The sequence below is a fragment of the Temnothorax longispinosus genome, chromosome 3 (assembly GCF_030848805.1).
Source record: "Temnothorax longispinosus isolate EJ_2023e chromosome 3, Tlon_JGU_v1, whole genome shotgun sequence".
Classification (NCBI taxonomy): domain Eukaryota; kingdom Metazoa; phylum Arthropoda; class Insecta; order Hymenoptera; family Formicidae; genus Temnothorax; species Temnothorax longispinosus.
Genome location: NC_092360.1, coordinates 3,973,646 through 3,987,212, shown reverse-complemented (window position 1 = coordinate 3,987,212; position 13,567 = coordinate 3,973,646). Strand labels below are relative to the sequence as shown.

Below are 13,567 nucleotides of genomic sequence, written 5' to 3'. Positions count from 1 at the left end.
GGCTTATACAAGTCGATTCCCAAATAAAATACCTGTACTTTCAAGAGGTACGTTTCGACACGCGCAAAATTAAAATCTTGTCAAGAACTCCTTAATTGTGTAGATTGATTGGAGCGTGTTAAACAAGACCAAAGCTAGCGTGATGTTAAACAGTATTTTATCGCGCATGCCACCCTTTAAGTAGACCGGAAGCCCGTCGTCGCACTAGTAAGATAAACGATGCGTGCATTAACATGTAATTTTTATGTCGAGCTTTTTAGACTGTTTGGAATTATTATTATGTATACCTGCATCTTTGCTTGCTTCAATTTAAATTTCTCGAACGCTTTGTTGCACTCTGCAAGCGGTTGATTTGTGCCGAACGATCTTCGTAATATTGGAGCACTGTACATGCGTTGTATCTAAATCGAGTTAAATTGAGTTCTTAATGAGAAAACATTCTTTTCTCAAAATGCAAAATATCTTTCGTCGACTTATTAGATTGGCACAGAAGATTTATTCCTCTTTCTATCAAGTTTTGCTTTGTAAATATGTAAATTGGAGTTTTTGAAAAATTTTATTTACAGAAAAAGTATAAAAATTTATTTTAATTAATAAAAGTTATTTCGAAACTGGGTAACTACGTTTCCAACTTTATTTAGGTAGATACACAACATGCATTTGGCACTGATCCAACAATACAACTTAATTACAGCTGTAATAACATTTAAGACTCGTCCCAGACGATTTAAGATATATATATATATATATATATATATATTCTATGATTCTTTCGTACAACAATGATTTATACTTAATTAATAATTAATCATAATATTTAATATAATATACTACTGTATCGAGAATATTAAATATCTTAATTATTTATTATGTTACCTTGCGCACATTCCTTACGAACATTTTCGAAATTCCTGATTTAATGACAACTCCATTTAAAATCATGCTTCGCTGATGACAAGTAAAATAAACAATTTTATCGCACTTATTTTCATTGTTTTGTCGGTTGCTAAGAAACCAAATGTTTAAAAAAAGAGCACTCATTTAAAAAAAAGATAATTATTGCAGAGAAAAGTGATATATATATTTAAAAATGTCATAATTTTAACCTTCTATTGACGTTATCAATTCGAGTGGCGATAAATTTCTTGAAAAAGAGATTCAAATCGAAGCGCTGAATGGGGAAACATCGACGATTTTCGCGCTTTCGTCGGGCGCGAGCATTGCGCGTCACGTGGCGCCAGAGAGAATCGAGGAAAAAGTGAAATTACCAAAAGTGAACAGATTTACTAGATTTCGACAAATAAAATCGCGGGTACTTACTCTAGTGAATTTCTTTGCAATTTTCACCTCGTGTTTCGAGATACACGATCGCGACCCCCCGATCTACACTTATTACGTCTATGGCGTAAGTCGAAGCGGAAGTGGGGCGGGAGCGAGAGTCATCTAGTCGTCGGAGGGCCACGTTCGAAGAATGACCAAGAGCGGCGCGGACAGTGGCGAGCAGCTGAGTGACGCCCGGCGCATGCGTATTCGTCGCGCGACGCAACAGCCGTAAACACGACCCTTCCGCTCCTTTTTTTTTCTTTGATCGGTGTTCCTCACGGATCACACACGTCTGCACGGGGTGAACGGAGGGCTGCGCAGGGGGGAGAGAAAGAGAGAGAGAGAGACGCGTCGCGATTCCGCGACGCTTTTCTCGCGCGGGATCTATACGCGAACGGAAAGATGATGATCACGGCGGCGGCACCGCGTCCCAGCGCCTCGTGATACCGTGAAACTCACTGGCCCGATGGTATGCGGTGACGTCACCCGAATCTGTTCTGGGAAGGATCCAGCGGGACAATAATGGCGGGTGCGTATTCCGTGTGTCGCGGCGTCGAGCGACCCTCTCGCTCGCCCACCCCCCCCCCTTGCCGTTATCGCCGTCTTTATATCTTTATGCGCCTTGCGTTTCAGATCTGTACGCCAAGTACAACTGCACCTATTGCCAGGAGGACATCGCGGGCCTACGCGTCAAGTGCATCGAGTGCCCGGAGTTCGACCTTTGCTTGCAGGTGGGTCGACCGTTCGGACGACCATTTTGGGTCACGTGACAGCCTCGGCTCCCCCTTGCCACGTTTCTTTCTTCAACCTTTCCGACCGTTTCTCCGCTCTCCTTTTCTCACCTCTCCATGCCACGTTCCCCGCTTTCTCTTCTTATTATTTTCTCCTTTCCATCGGTTCACTTTTTATTTCGTACTTCTCTCATAGTTTCAGTCACCATCCGCTTTTAGGTGTGTTTCACTAGTGTTTCCGCATTTCTCACCCTCCATTTCTCTCCCCCCCATTTTTTGAGCACCTTTGTTCTATTTACGAACTTGTGAATGGAGCTGCGATGGCTAAAATACACGTGGGCGTATTGGCGGATATTTCGAATTGTGACTTCTATGAAATTTTGATATTATAATTTTAAATCGTATATGAATATTTATCGTAGTTTTTTAACAGGTAATATAATGAATCATTGAAGTGCGCACAAATGTTTCTTTCATAGTAATCAATATTTTTGAATATTATTTGTCATTCTTCAAATTATTTATACTGAGTAAGCGTTTTGTTTTTGGCAAGAAATGATATTCTTTGGCAAGATACGATATTTGAATCTATTTTTGTATAAAAGTATGAATATGAGATACTATGACGCATAAAAATATTTAAAAAAATTTGAAAACTACAAAATTGGAAATATTAATAAAAAAATATTAATTGATAATATTAATTAATTAAAAGATGTATTAAGTTTGTAAATTGTTTTCAGTGTTTTTCCGCCGGTGCTGAAATTGGTCAACATAAAAATAATCATGCCTATCAATTTATGGTATGTACCAAACAGACAATTTTGAAATTTATACGCTGCAGAAGTGCTAGCACTAATATACTTCTACAAACATCAACTTAGGACTCTGGTACGATCAGCATATTCAATGGTCGTGGCAATTGGACCGCTAGAGAACAGCTGAGACTTCTGGACGCTATCGAACAGTTTGGCTTTGGAAACTGGGAAGACATCAGTAAACATATCGAGACGCGTACGCCAGAAGGTAATTTAACTGACATGCTTTGTAAACATCGTGAGAAACTCAGAAAGTCCAGAGTCGATTTTTTAAATTAGTTCGTATCGTTTTTCCCTCGTCTTTTACACTATAATATTTCATTATTGTTGTTGTTTGGAGATTGTCTTTGAAGAGTAATATAGTACCATAATTCCCAGTTACTTTGGGATTAAATACAAATGTTTTGGATACTTTATTTTTCATTTTTATTCTAAATTTCTTGTGTTATGTATGTGGGAGTCCAGGAATCGAACCCGGATCTTTAGTTTGGCAGGCAATTGTTCTAGCACTGAGCTATTTGGCGTCCCATCATTAAAGAATTTATTTCATTATTATTACAGAAGCGAAAGAAGAATATATCGCTAGGTATCTCAATGGTAACATCGGAAAGCACACATGGCCACCCACGGATAGCTACGTACCAAATCTTACGGATCAGACAAAGTCCGATCATGGTCCTCTATCCCCTGACCTCACGTCCAGATTACCACCATTGGACATCACCCCGGAAGAAGCTGCACAACTGGGTTACATGCCTCAACGAGATGATTTTGAGAGAGTAAAATCGGAACTTTTCTCAATCCTAGAAAAATACTGTCACAATTCAAATTTCGATTTTGAGTTAAGCCTATAAAAAGTATGCTTAAAATATTATCTACGTGCTATAATAGTGTCACACGTCTATACGCGAAATCCGCTGCACGGGGCAGAAGTATCGGTATTCTTTCAAACTGATTATGTTGCGGTCGCTGGATGAAGTGTCGTAAGTGAATTGACCAGTGAATCCCACCGAACCTCAAAAAACAGCATAAATTTTATTATAATAGAATATCATAATTGTAATTGCTTTAGTTATCTCACAATTCAAAAAATTGAATTAAATTTGTTTTTCCTCTTTCCCGAAAATTGTAAATTTTTGAGTTGTGACGGTATTCTTCTAAAGGTGTAATTTCTAAAATATGATCTAATTTTTTTGTTAGAAATGCAATTTAACAATTATGATGCTTTTTCAGGATTACAATCATGAGGCCGAGTCTCTCGTTTCTTCATTGTTCCTGAACCCTACCGAAGACGATGATCTTGATATCGCACTTAAACTAGCACAAGTTGATATGTACACCAGTAATCTCAGAGAGCGAGCCAGACGAAAACGCGTCGTAAGAGATTACCAGCTTGTGTCTGCTTTTTTTGCATCATCCAGGAAAGATAAAGGAATAAAGAAAAAATGGACGAAAGAAGAAAAGTACGATTTATATTAATATTACTTTTTTCTTTGTGTTTTGCGCAATATTTAGATTAATTGTCTTCGCTCGTTCAACGTATTAAGCATTTCGTTTATTTTACGCAGAGAATTTAGGGACAGAATGCGTGTATTCGCACAGTTTTACACAGCACAAGAGCACGAACAGTTCCTAACAAATCTCGAGAGGGAAAGAGAATTGCGCTTACGGCTCTCGGAGCTGTATCGATATCGTGAGAACGGCATTACGAGACACGAGGAATGCGCTCATTTCGAGCAGGTTCTTGCGCAGACTCAAAGACAAAATGATACAGTGGATCATTGGACTGAAAAGAAATCTGTAAGTATACATTTTTATTTTTATATAACGTCTTGTTATGACACTGTATGGATGTAGAATATTTTATATTTTATGATACTTTTATATATGTGCATTCGTGAAAGCTAGTCATATATTTATATAACAAAAGTATGATATATTATCGTAGTTTTTTACCAAATGCTAACGCATGCTAAAGCTGAGTACATATCAATGTATGACGTTACTATGAGATATCACCCAAGATATCTCAGACTTACATATATCACTTGAAATATTTTATACCTACTTATATCACTCAAAATATCACCTGAAAAAATGATATTAAGCAGCAATGTTATTGTGCTTCTTATTATAATTGTTATACCATGTCATTTTTGTGTGCGTTATTATAGATATTTAACTTTTTACTTGTGTCAGTGTTAATTTATACATAGACATTTAACTTTTACTTTGAATTTATATGTTCTGTATGTATAAGTGTGTGGACAAGACATTTATCTCTGTAACAAGATATATGTATATTAATATTATGTATCAATTTTACTATTTCTATTATCTTCTTTTGTAATAAACTTTATATATATTTCATTGATCTCATACTTTCGTAAAGGATATGTGAAGAAAATTATTTAAAATAATCACAACTGTCTCTATATTTGGCTTTTATTCTCTTCGTACATTTATATGTACAATAAAAATTAAAAGAAAGAGTTGAGACCCTTAACTATATTGTATACACTAGCTTTTGCTTATTTTTAACTAATTCTACTGTTTGTGGTGCGTGTTGCCAGGCATTTGTGAACAGATTGTATCAGTTTGCATTTCACTTAGGGCAGCAGTGGGCCGTCCACGCCAATACAACGCAGCACTTCAAAAAGAAGGTGAGATGTCATATTTGTAGGATTAAATGTTACATTTTGTATTGCGGGATTTATAATTATCGCTACTTCTCACATCATCACGCATATCTTTGTCTATTTTGTATTTATATATTTAATGAAAATTTTTTGTCTGCTTCATTGTTTCTGTTAAGCGTTGTTATGTAAAGCTCCTTTTCAAGTTGCAGCAATAGTATTGTTACAATATCTTAGAGACTGTTGTTAAACTTTTAAAATTCTAGAATTACTAATAAAATACTTTATACGGCTAAAGGAATTGTGCGCATTTTCTTTCTTTTTTTTTTACAGAGAAGAAGAAAAAAGTTACTCTTCAATCGACCGAAAATACATTGTAAAGCAAGACTTGGCCAGCCCTACAGTCAGTCAAACCAGTCACAATCGGACGACGACTCCAGCCAATCAGTGGGTGGAGTCGGATAGCAATCCAAACACTTCCAATCAATCGACTTCCAGCCCCAGTTCCTCACAAGAAAAAGGTTACAGCGGTGGTAGCACTTCTATCCCAGAGCGAGATATAGAATTGGAGGCTGCGTCTCATCTTTTAACGAAGCAAGAAAAATCCTTGTGTATTCAACTTGATCTAAAGCCGACTCAGTATTTGACGCAAAAGACATTGTTATTACAAGTAAGTGATGAACGTCGATTTGCTTTTATTGTCGTAACTGTTGCATATAATTTGCTAATATCGTTTTTAATGTCACAGGAATATTTAAACGGTAATAGAAGATCGAGTATTGTACCTCAATCAGAACCAGAAAGCAAAATTCTTCATTATCTAGTAGCTAACGGTTGGATCACAGCCAATTGATCAAATGTGTAAAAATTTACGACTATTTTGCCACTCTAAGTCATCTCTAATCTTATAAGCTAAGTCTTAGATATAACTAAAATTCTGAAGTCTGATTCAGTTAAATATAAGGCAGATGAAGAGAAGAAACGGAAGAAAAAAAACGCATGTATGCATATAGTAGATGCATTGTTGCTGATCCTTTTAAACAAGGATGTTGCTATGATATAACGCGATCTATTGTTCAACGTAGGATGAAATGGATTCATAATCAGGCGCAATTTATGTTTTTTTGTGATAAAACTGGCATTGAGTTCAGGGCCGATTCTACGATGATAAAATCTCGGAAATTGTTCAATCGCTTTTTTGTTTTTTTTTTTAAATGGCTTTTAAAATGTTTTCAAATTGGTTTTTCTTATAGGCTAGCTATTAAATGTCGAAAATAATAAACAGTTCAGTAATTGTGACAAGCATTTACAAATATTTAGAGAATCGGCCCTTAATATATTTATTTTACTTATCATTTCCAATTAAATGCTATTTGAAAGAATCTCTTAACACTGCCTACGTAGAGCCATTGAACGTATTGCTCAATTAATTCTTCCACTGTGTTATATTTCCGTGTGTAGATAATGCCCGTCGCGCAACTTTCTGTTTTGAATGTTCATATTCGGCAATAAGGAAATATCAAGATTATTCATGCATCTTTGTTTTTGAGTTATAAAATATCGTAGTATACAAAGCAGTGTGCTAAGATATATATCGAAACTTTTTAAGACAGTATAGAAATTATTGAAATTAACTACTCTATGATAATTATTGTTGTTATTTATTAGCTAGATGTATATTGCTATTAAAATATTGATATGTACGTATATGAATGAAGACTAATGATGTAATATATAAAAGAAATTGGTTATTTTACAAGAAATGTAGAATGATAAATCTTGATAAACCGGTTGACAATCCATATAATTAAAATATGTTATGATACGCATTATGCGTACCATGCAAGCCATGATTATATAATTATGTATGTGACGCTATATAATCTATTTGATAATTAATTCCTTTATTTGGTCTGAAAAAATTCCTTATTGACGAAGGATGATACAAATATTCACATATTCAATTAATGTACGATGTATAGTATTAGATAATTTGCCTGTTATTTGTATAGTATTTGTATATACGACAAGGGAATACCTTCTTAACGATATACTTCAAAGCACAAAGAATTATAACCTTGCGACAATAAAGAGTCGCTCTTATTATTATTATTATTACGATAAAATTTTAAACTAAATTTCCGGTAACGAAAAAGAGACCTAACAGATACTTTGAGAGCGTAATTATTTTCCATCACTTTAAAAGTCAAAATCCACGAAAATAACCTTTTTAATATTAGTACGCGTGTGTTGAATTTTGTGATACCACAAAAGCTGCCTCCGTAAGAAACATTATGGAAATGTTTATTTCAAAGCGATATACACAAAGTATGTAAAAATTATTGACAGAAACTATTTTTATTTTTGCCGTACTTTTACATTCTCTCCCATTCAAAACGTAAGAATAATTTATCGATCAATATTATCATATACATAAATAAAAAAATTAAAAAATTTAGATGCGAATCTCATTGAATACTTTTTAAGATAATTTCAATGTCATCAAAGTGATCCGACTCGCGGATGATCTTTTTGGGTCGACTGATGTGAACAATTTGCGATTTTTATTTTACGAAACTTAAGATAACGACGCGAGTATGTTTTTTGGAATGTAACGTATGCTTTTATATTACTTACTCCTAAAGTAATAGAGCAGGAATTTCGTAGCCGTACGATAATGTTAAATATTTAAATCGATTGTCCCCGAAATTTTCACGCTTATTAAAATTGTATATGTAAGTCTAAATAGAGGGACACGGTGAAATGTATATATAGGTCCTAATTATGTAGATATAAAAGAGCCTATCTATTTGTACATAACAACAGGAGTAAAGACCTACTCAGGTTTAAGTAGATAGACAAATTCTATATCCAGACTTTCTCTTTGTGTGCCTGTACGTTTGTGCGTGTGTATGTATGTATGTTTGTGTGTGTGCGTATTTGTATGTGTGTGCGCGCGCGCGAAGAGAAACATTTCTATGAACAGAGCGACGTTAAAATACAAACGACTCGCTCATATTTTGTATAGATATTAAACAAATACCTCTTCCGTTTATCCGACTATATTTGGTGATACATAGCTAATGTGTATTATTGGAACGGCTTCCTGTCGTAAGCGTTGTGCGTATCGTAGGTAAGCAATCGAGATCAGCGATTAAAGGTCTCGTTTTTTGCGATATGTATGTAAAAGTCGATATTTTAGCTATAACGCGTCAACATCGAAATTTACCCCTAATAGAACAATCCTTACGAAACAACTGTAGTCGGATAAAGAATGACGTATCAAGTACCGCTTTGGTCACAATAAATTGTCTATATGATCTTCGACACGCGTGTTACACTGTGCGCACTATTTTCTCAATTGAACAACAGAAAATTAGACTCTTTACAATTTACTTATGATGTATACTCCGACACGGATATTCGTCGAACATATTGTGCGATAAATAAATTATGCGATATTTTCATTTAAGAAAGACTTGTGTGAACGATTTCTGTGAACGCTATACCTTCTTGCTTCTCCACTGGTCTCCCAGATGAATATACAAGTTAACGTTGATCCTCGTGTGAAATATGCACGTGGTAATAATTATATATTGATAAGAGAGAGATAAAGCCTCGTGTGAAATATGCACGTGGTAATAATTATATACTGATTACTTTAATAAGTCTCAATTGCTTCCAAACATCGTGGGATCATCGAGTCATAGCTAATCAAGCTATTAGATTAAAAACGTGTAACGTTTTTTCGTAACGATGTTTTTTTTCTAATTACCCGATATCCTTCAATTATATTTTTCTCGTATACTACGTTTCTTCGAACCAGCGCATTACTTACGCTTCTGCTTGTTTCAGTTCGAATGCAATTGAGCGAAAAAGAGAGAAAGAGAATGCGCGTGTATGTTGCGCTTGAGATATTTTTGTTAATAATGACAGAAAGATGAACGACCATGTCAAGTTTTGAAAAGTTATAGTCGTTCAGTAACGTTTGAAAAAATGAGATGAAAAATAGAGCTGACATTTTCTGGAAATAACATCGCCCGAGATGTTTACAGCTGGGTACAGCGATTCTCGAAAAATCACTTGTCTGAAATCAGAAATCAAAAATGAATTATTCGTTCGATCATTGCGGAGCCTTGAATATTAATTTTATAATCCAGTTTTATTTATAATCAGTTTTGTTGTCGCAATAATAATTAATATTGATATTAATTTCAAGGCGTTGAAATAATATTGCTTCTTCTATTCTCGTGATGGAATTTTTTATAAAGAAGAAATTAATGTAAATAGAACGAAAAATCGTCAGTTACATCGTTTTTTAAGTGATATGCAAATGCGAAGGTTAAAATCGATGCATAAATCATGTGATAAATCTAAAATTTCTTCAAAAAGAAAATTTTCCATCCCATTCCGTAACGTGCCATTCGCGGAAAATAGATTTTAAATTATGCCCATTGGAGACGGCGTCCAGCTGGATAGTTCCTTTTTTTTCCCAAGAAGAACCGATCGTTGCGGCAATGACACTCTGTTGATAATCACTTTTGCATTTTTAAGTCCTCTAGTGAGAAGAGAGAAAAAATGATAGTGCGTCATTAAAGCCGATGCTGACGCGTGGAAGCGTTTTCCATCGCGGGTGCGAAGGTGAAGGTGCTGGCTGATGATGAAGGCGGAATTCGCGGAATGAATCGGTACCATTCCCACCCTGCCGTACGCTTCTTCGCATCTATATAAAGTCAAGTCACACGGGTACATCTCGTACAATTACGTCAGATCGCGAATAATACGTGTTAGGTGAGCATTTATCGTGCGTCGATCGGCGCGAACTTCTTTGTCGCGACTCCGCTTTCGAAACTGGAGGTGATTGCGCAGATAAATTAACTGTCGCATTAACTTTCGGGTTTGCGCCCCACCGACACATGGGGCAGTGTGTTCTATAAACGCAAACCGAAAAAAAGAAGATAATTGCACCGATTATTAAATGTGGAAATTTATTTGTGACGCTCTCCCAAAAGGGGTCTGTACACTGTTAAATATTAAAGGATGAAACTTAAACCAACGCCTTAAGTTAAGTAATATTTTGTTACTTTTTACTAACATGTGTGTGTCCAAATTTATTGTTTTAACACAAAACAGTATTAGTTTAACTCCATTGATTTAAATTAACATTGTTTTAGTTAAATTAACGACATATATTGAGTATATAAGAGCGACCTATAATAGGAATGGTTAAAAATGACTCAAATTGAGTGTAATTTGACACTACGAATTTAACAGTGTTAATCTGAAAAGATTACACGTGTCTCGAGACAATCCTCGCCGCGCAATCGCGTCTGATCGAAATGCAAATGTCTCATTATGTACCACGCCTCGTCCGATATTTTTTATCGTCGTGCGACGTCGTGTTTTCATTACGTGTCTCGCGCGAATCCAATACCGCTTCAACGTTTGATCTTCACTGTTAAATTCATAGTGTTAAATTATACTCAATTTGAATTATTTTTAATTATTTCTATAGGTTGCCACACTGCTCCTACTCAATATGTCGATCGTTAATTTAACTAAAATAATGAGATTAAAATAATACTGTTTTGTGTTAAAATAATAAAGACAAACACAGTAGTTAAAAGTAACAAAATGTTATTTAACCCAAAGTATTGGTTTAAATTTCATCCTTTAATATTTAACAGTGTTCTTAAAGAAGAAGAATTAAATTCGCAAATTTTGATGTGTTATTGAAGAGCGGGCGCGCTTGCAGATATTCTTTCAAGAAACGCAACGCGATCAATCTTCCCTTAATTTTTCGCGATGGATATCGTGATACAAAATTTATGTAAACAATAATACGTGAACCGATATAAATCTTACAGTTAATTAGAAAAAATGCCATTTAGAATCCGAGGGCTGAATCTTGGTAGCCTAATAATAATATTATTGCATGAATTCAGTTTTTCGCAACTACAGTAATCTTTTGTAGTATATTTTTCCGTAAGAGATCGGTAGTAAGTTTCCGTAAGTGATAGATATTCGCTTATGCCGTTAACATGATTGTAGATTCCATGAAATTCTTTCAAAATCACTCGCGGCACAACACGCAGTTACCCCAAACTCGAGCTTTGCGTTTAATCGGACGTGTATGGGTGTTGCAGTCATGAAACTCGCAGTGATTTGCCTGTTCGCTGTAATTTCCGTCGTCTACGTCCACGCGGACACATCGGACGAGTACACGCATAAATACGACAACATAGATGTAGATCAAATTCTTAGTAACGACCGATTGCTGAAGCGATATGTCGATTGTATGCTGGACAAGCCCAACGTTAGATGCCCCGCTGAAGCTGTTGAACTGAAGAGTGAGTATCGCACACGTGTTCTTCTATTCTCTAGTGGAAAAATGTCTCGGAATTTTTCATATACTATTAATCAGAATACTATTAATTAAAATAAAAATTTTCAGACTTTCTTAAAATGCTCAGAATTTTTCAGACATTTTATACGAATTGGAACATTTTTCAGACAAAATAAGAATAAAATATTTCAGATTTTTCCAACATATCTTTGAAGAAATCTGAATAAATATGAGAAAATCTGTGCAATCTATCAGAAATTTTCATAATATACGGATACTGAAATATTCCGAAAATTCTTATCCAATTATTTCTGGAGTATCTGGAAATGTTATATATTTTTTCAGAATTTTTCATATATATATATATATATAAGTCTCAATTCTTACAAAATTTTTTACAAAATATGAGAAATTTCCAGAAAAATCAATAGCGAACTAGAGTTCGCTGTTCTATAAGTGCAGCTTGGATAGAAAAACATTTCAAACGAGTTGAATTAAATTAGATTATTATTCGCGTCTGGATAGTCTGCGTGCGTGGCATTGATTCTAATGTTAATTATATTTAATCGAAAGATCTCATAATTATTTATTGCCGTTAAGACGCTGGAAAAGTGTAAATGTATTGGAAAAGAAGAATCGTTTGCAGAAGCAGCTTTAAAAACGTATTTCTTAGAGAGGCAGAGAACTCTGTAACTTATTGTGACGTAAGATATGCAAAGAAAACTTTATTCACCGATATACGGTTTCTTTTGTGTTAAAACAAGCTTGTAAAGCGTTTTTGCTTAGGAAGCATTGAATTGCTCGTTAAATTACGCTTGACTAATAAATATTCAATTTGTTAGGAAGAACATCTCTATAATCACATGTTAAGATCTTTGATGGTTAATTGTATCGCGTGTTAAAGGTCGATTCTGACGTCATCGAGACAAAGCATCGGTACCCGATCGCATTCAATATCGTTAGATAAATAATAAATCATATAATTGCAGAACACATAACCGAAGCGCTAGAAACCGAATGTGCGAAATGTTCGGATCATCAGAAGACACTCGTCAGAAAGGTGATAAAATTCCTGGTGTTAAACAAGAGAGATATGTGGAACGAGCTGAAGGCGAAATACGATTCGGACGGAAAATACGCGAAGAGGTACGAGGATATGGCCAAGGAGGAAAACGTAGAGATCTAATCAGAAATCGACGTGGAGGGAAACGAATATATGCTGCAAAACTATTATGACGCAATGCTAATTGTCTCACCGTCCTTCTATAGTTGCGATTTGACGATTAGAATGTAACATATGCGTGTATGCAAATAAAATATCGTTCATAATATATACTCTGTATCGTGATATGTTCCGCGCGTATTTATGCCGTCGTGTTTAGCTTCGTTGCTCGATGGTGCACGGGATCCTCTGATATTTTCCTCATTTGAATCCTAGTCGCGCGGCTTTCTTTTACACGGAAAAAAACTTTAACACGAATATATAGCTATCACCGAGCGGAAGATTTCCGCTCGCGGCGTGTCAAGAAACTTCTTTCAAATAACACTAATAAAAACTAGCAATTAAAATTCAAGGCAACGTCGCAGCGAAGTACGCATAATAAAAAGATCGGGACTTTTTACTGCGTTTCCCGAGTTTGATGTACGAAGTATGAAGATAATGTAAAAAATACGCAAATATTTAGAATCGATCTTCGAATGTCGAACTAAATT

General features: G+C 35.2%; 3 protein-coding genes across 6 annotated transcripts; 2 read left to right on the top strand and 1 right to left on the bottom strand.

Annotated features, from left to right (window-relative positions):
* Positions 1-69: 69 nt before the first annotated feature.
* On the bottom strand, positions 70-1,230 carry LOC139810651 (cytochrome c oxidase subunit 7A1, mitochondrial-like). The gene is made up of 3 exons (XM_071774391.1): positions 877-1,230; positions 288-401; positions 70-204 (listed from the first exon to the last, which is right to left on the bottom strand). The coding sequence occupies exons 1-3, from the start codon at positions 1,039-1,041 to the stop codon at positions 70-72; spliced, it is 414 nt and encodes a 137-aa protein (XP_071630492.1). The 5' UTR covers positions 1,042-1,230.
* A 208-nt stretch (positions 1,231-1,438) lies between these two features.
* Positions 1,439-8,986, top strand: Ada2b (Transcriptional adapter 2B). Of its 2 annotated transcripts, XM_071774384.1 has the most exons (10): positions 1,441-1,852; positions 1,957-2,054; positions 2,798-2,857; positions 2,939-3,080; positions 3,434-3,651; positions 4,106-4,335; positions 4,441-4,672; positions 5,486-5,535; positions 5,842-6,178; positions 6,257-8,986. In XM_071774384.1, exons 1-10 carry the CDS (start codon positions 1,846-1,848, stop codon positions 6,359-6,361), a joined length of 1,479 nt encoding a protein of 492 aa, XP_071630485.1. In that variant the 5' UTR covers positions 1,441-1,845; the 3' UTR covers positions 6,362-8,986. The 2 variants fall into 2 exon arrangements, with proteins under 2 accessions (XP_071630486.1, XP_071630485.1); XM_071774385.1 differs by lacking the exon at positions 6,257-8,986 and having other exon boundaries at positions 1,439-1,852; positions 5,446-5,535; positions 5,842-6,120.
* Positions 8,987-10,140: 1,154 nt separating this feature from the next.
* LOC139810649 (ejaculatory bulb-specific protein 3-like) lies at positions 10,141-13,185 on the top strand. Of its 3 annotated transcripts, none has more exons than XM_071774388.1 (3): positions 10,141-10,299; positions 11,655-11,858; positions 12,844-13,185. In XM_071774388.1, the coding sequence occupies exons 2-3, from the start codon at positions 11,657-11,659 to the stop codon at positions 13,038-13,040; spliced, it is 399 nt and encodes a 132-aa protein (XP_071630489.1). In that variant the 5' UTR covers positions 10,141-10,299; positions 11,655-11,656; the 3' UTR covers positions 13,041-13,185. The 3 variants fall into 3 exon arrangements, with proteins under 3 accessions (XP_071630489.1, XP_071630488.1, XP_071630490.1); XM_071774387.1 differs by having other exon boundaries at positions 10,169-10,299; positions 11,560-11,858; XM_071774389.1 differs by having other exon boundaries at positions 10,286-10,365.
* The last annotated feature ends 382 nt before the right edge of the window (positions 13,186-13,567 follow it).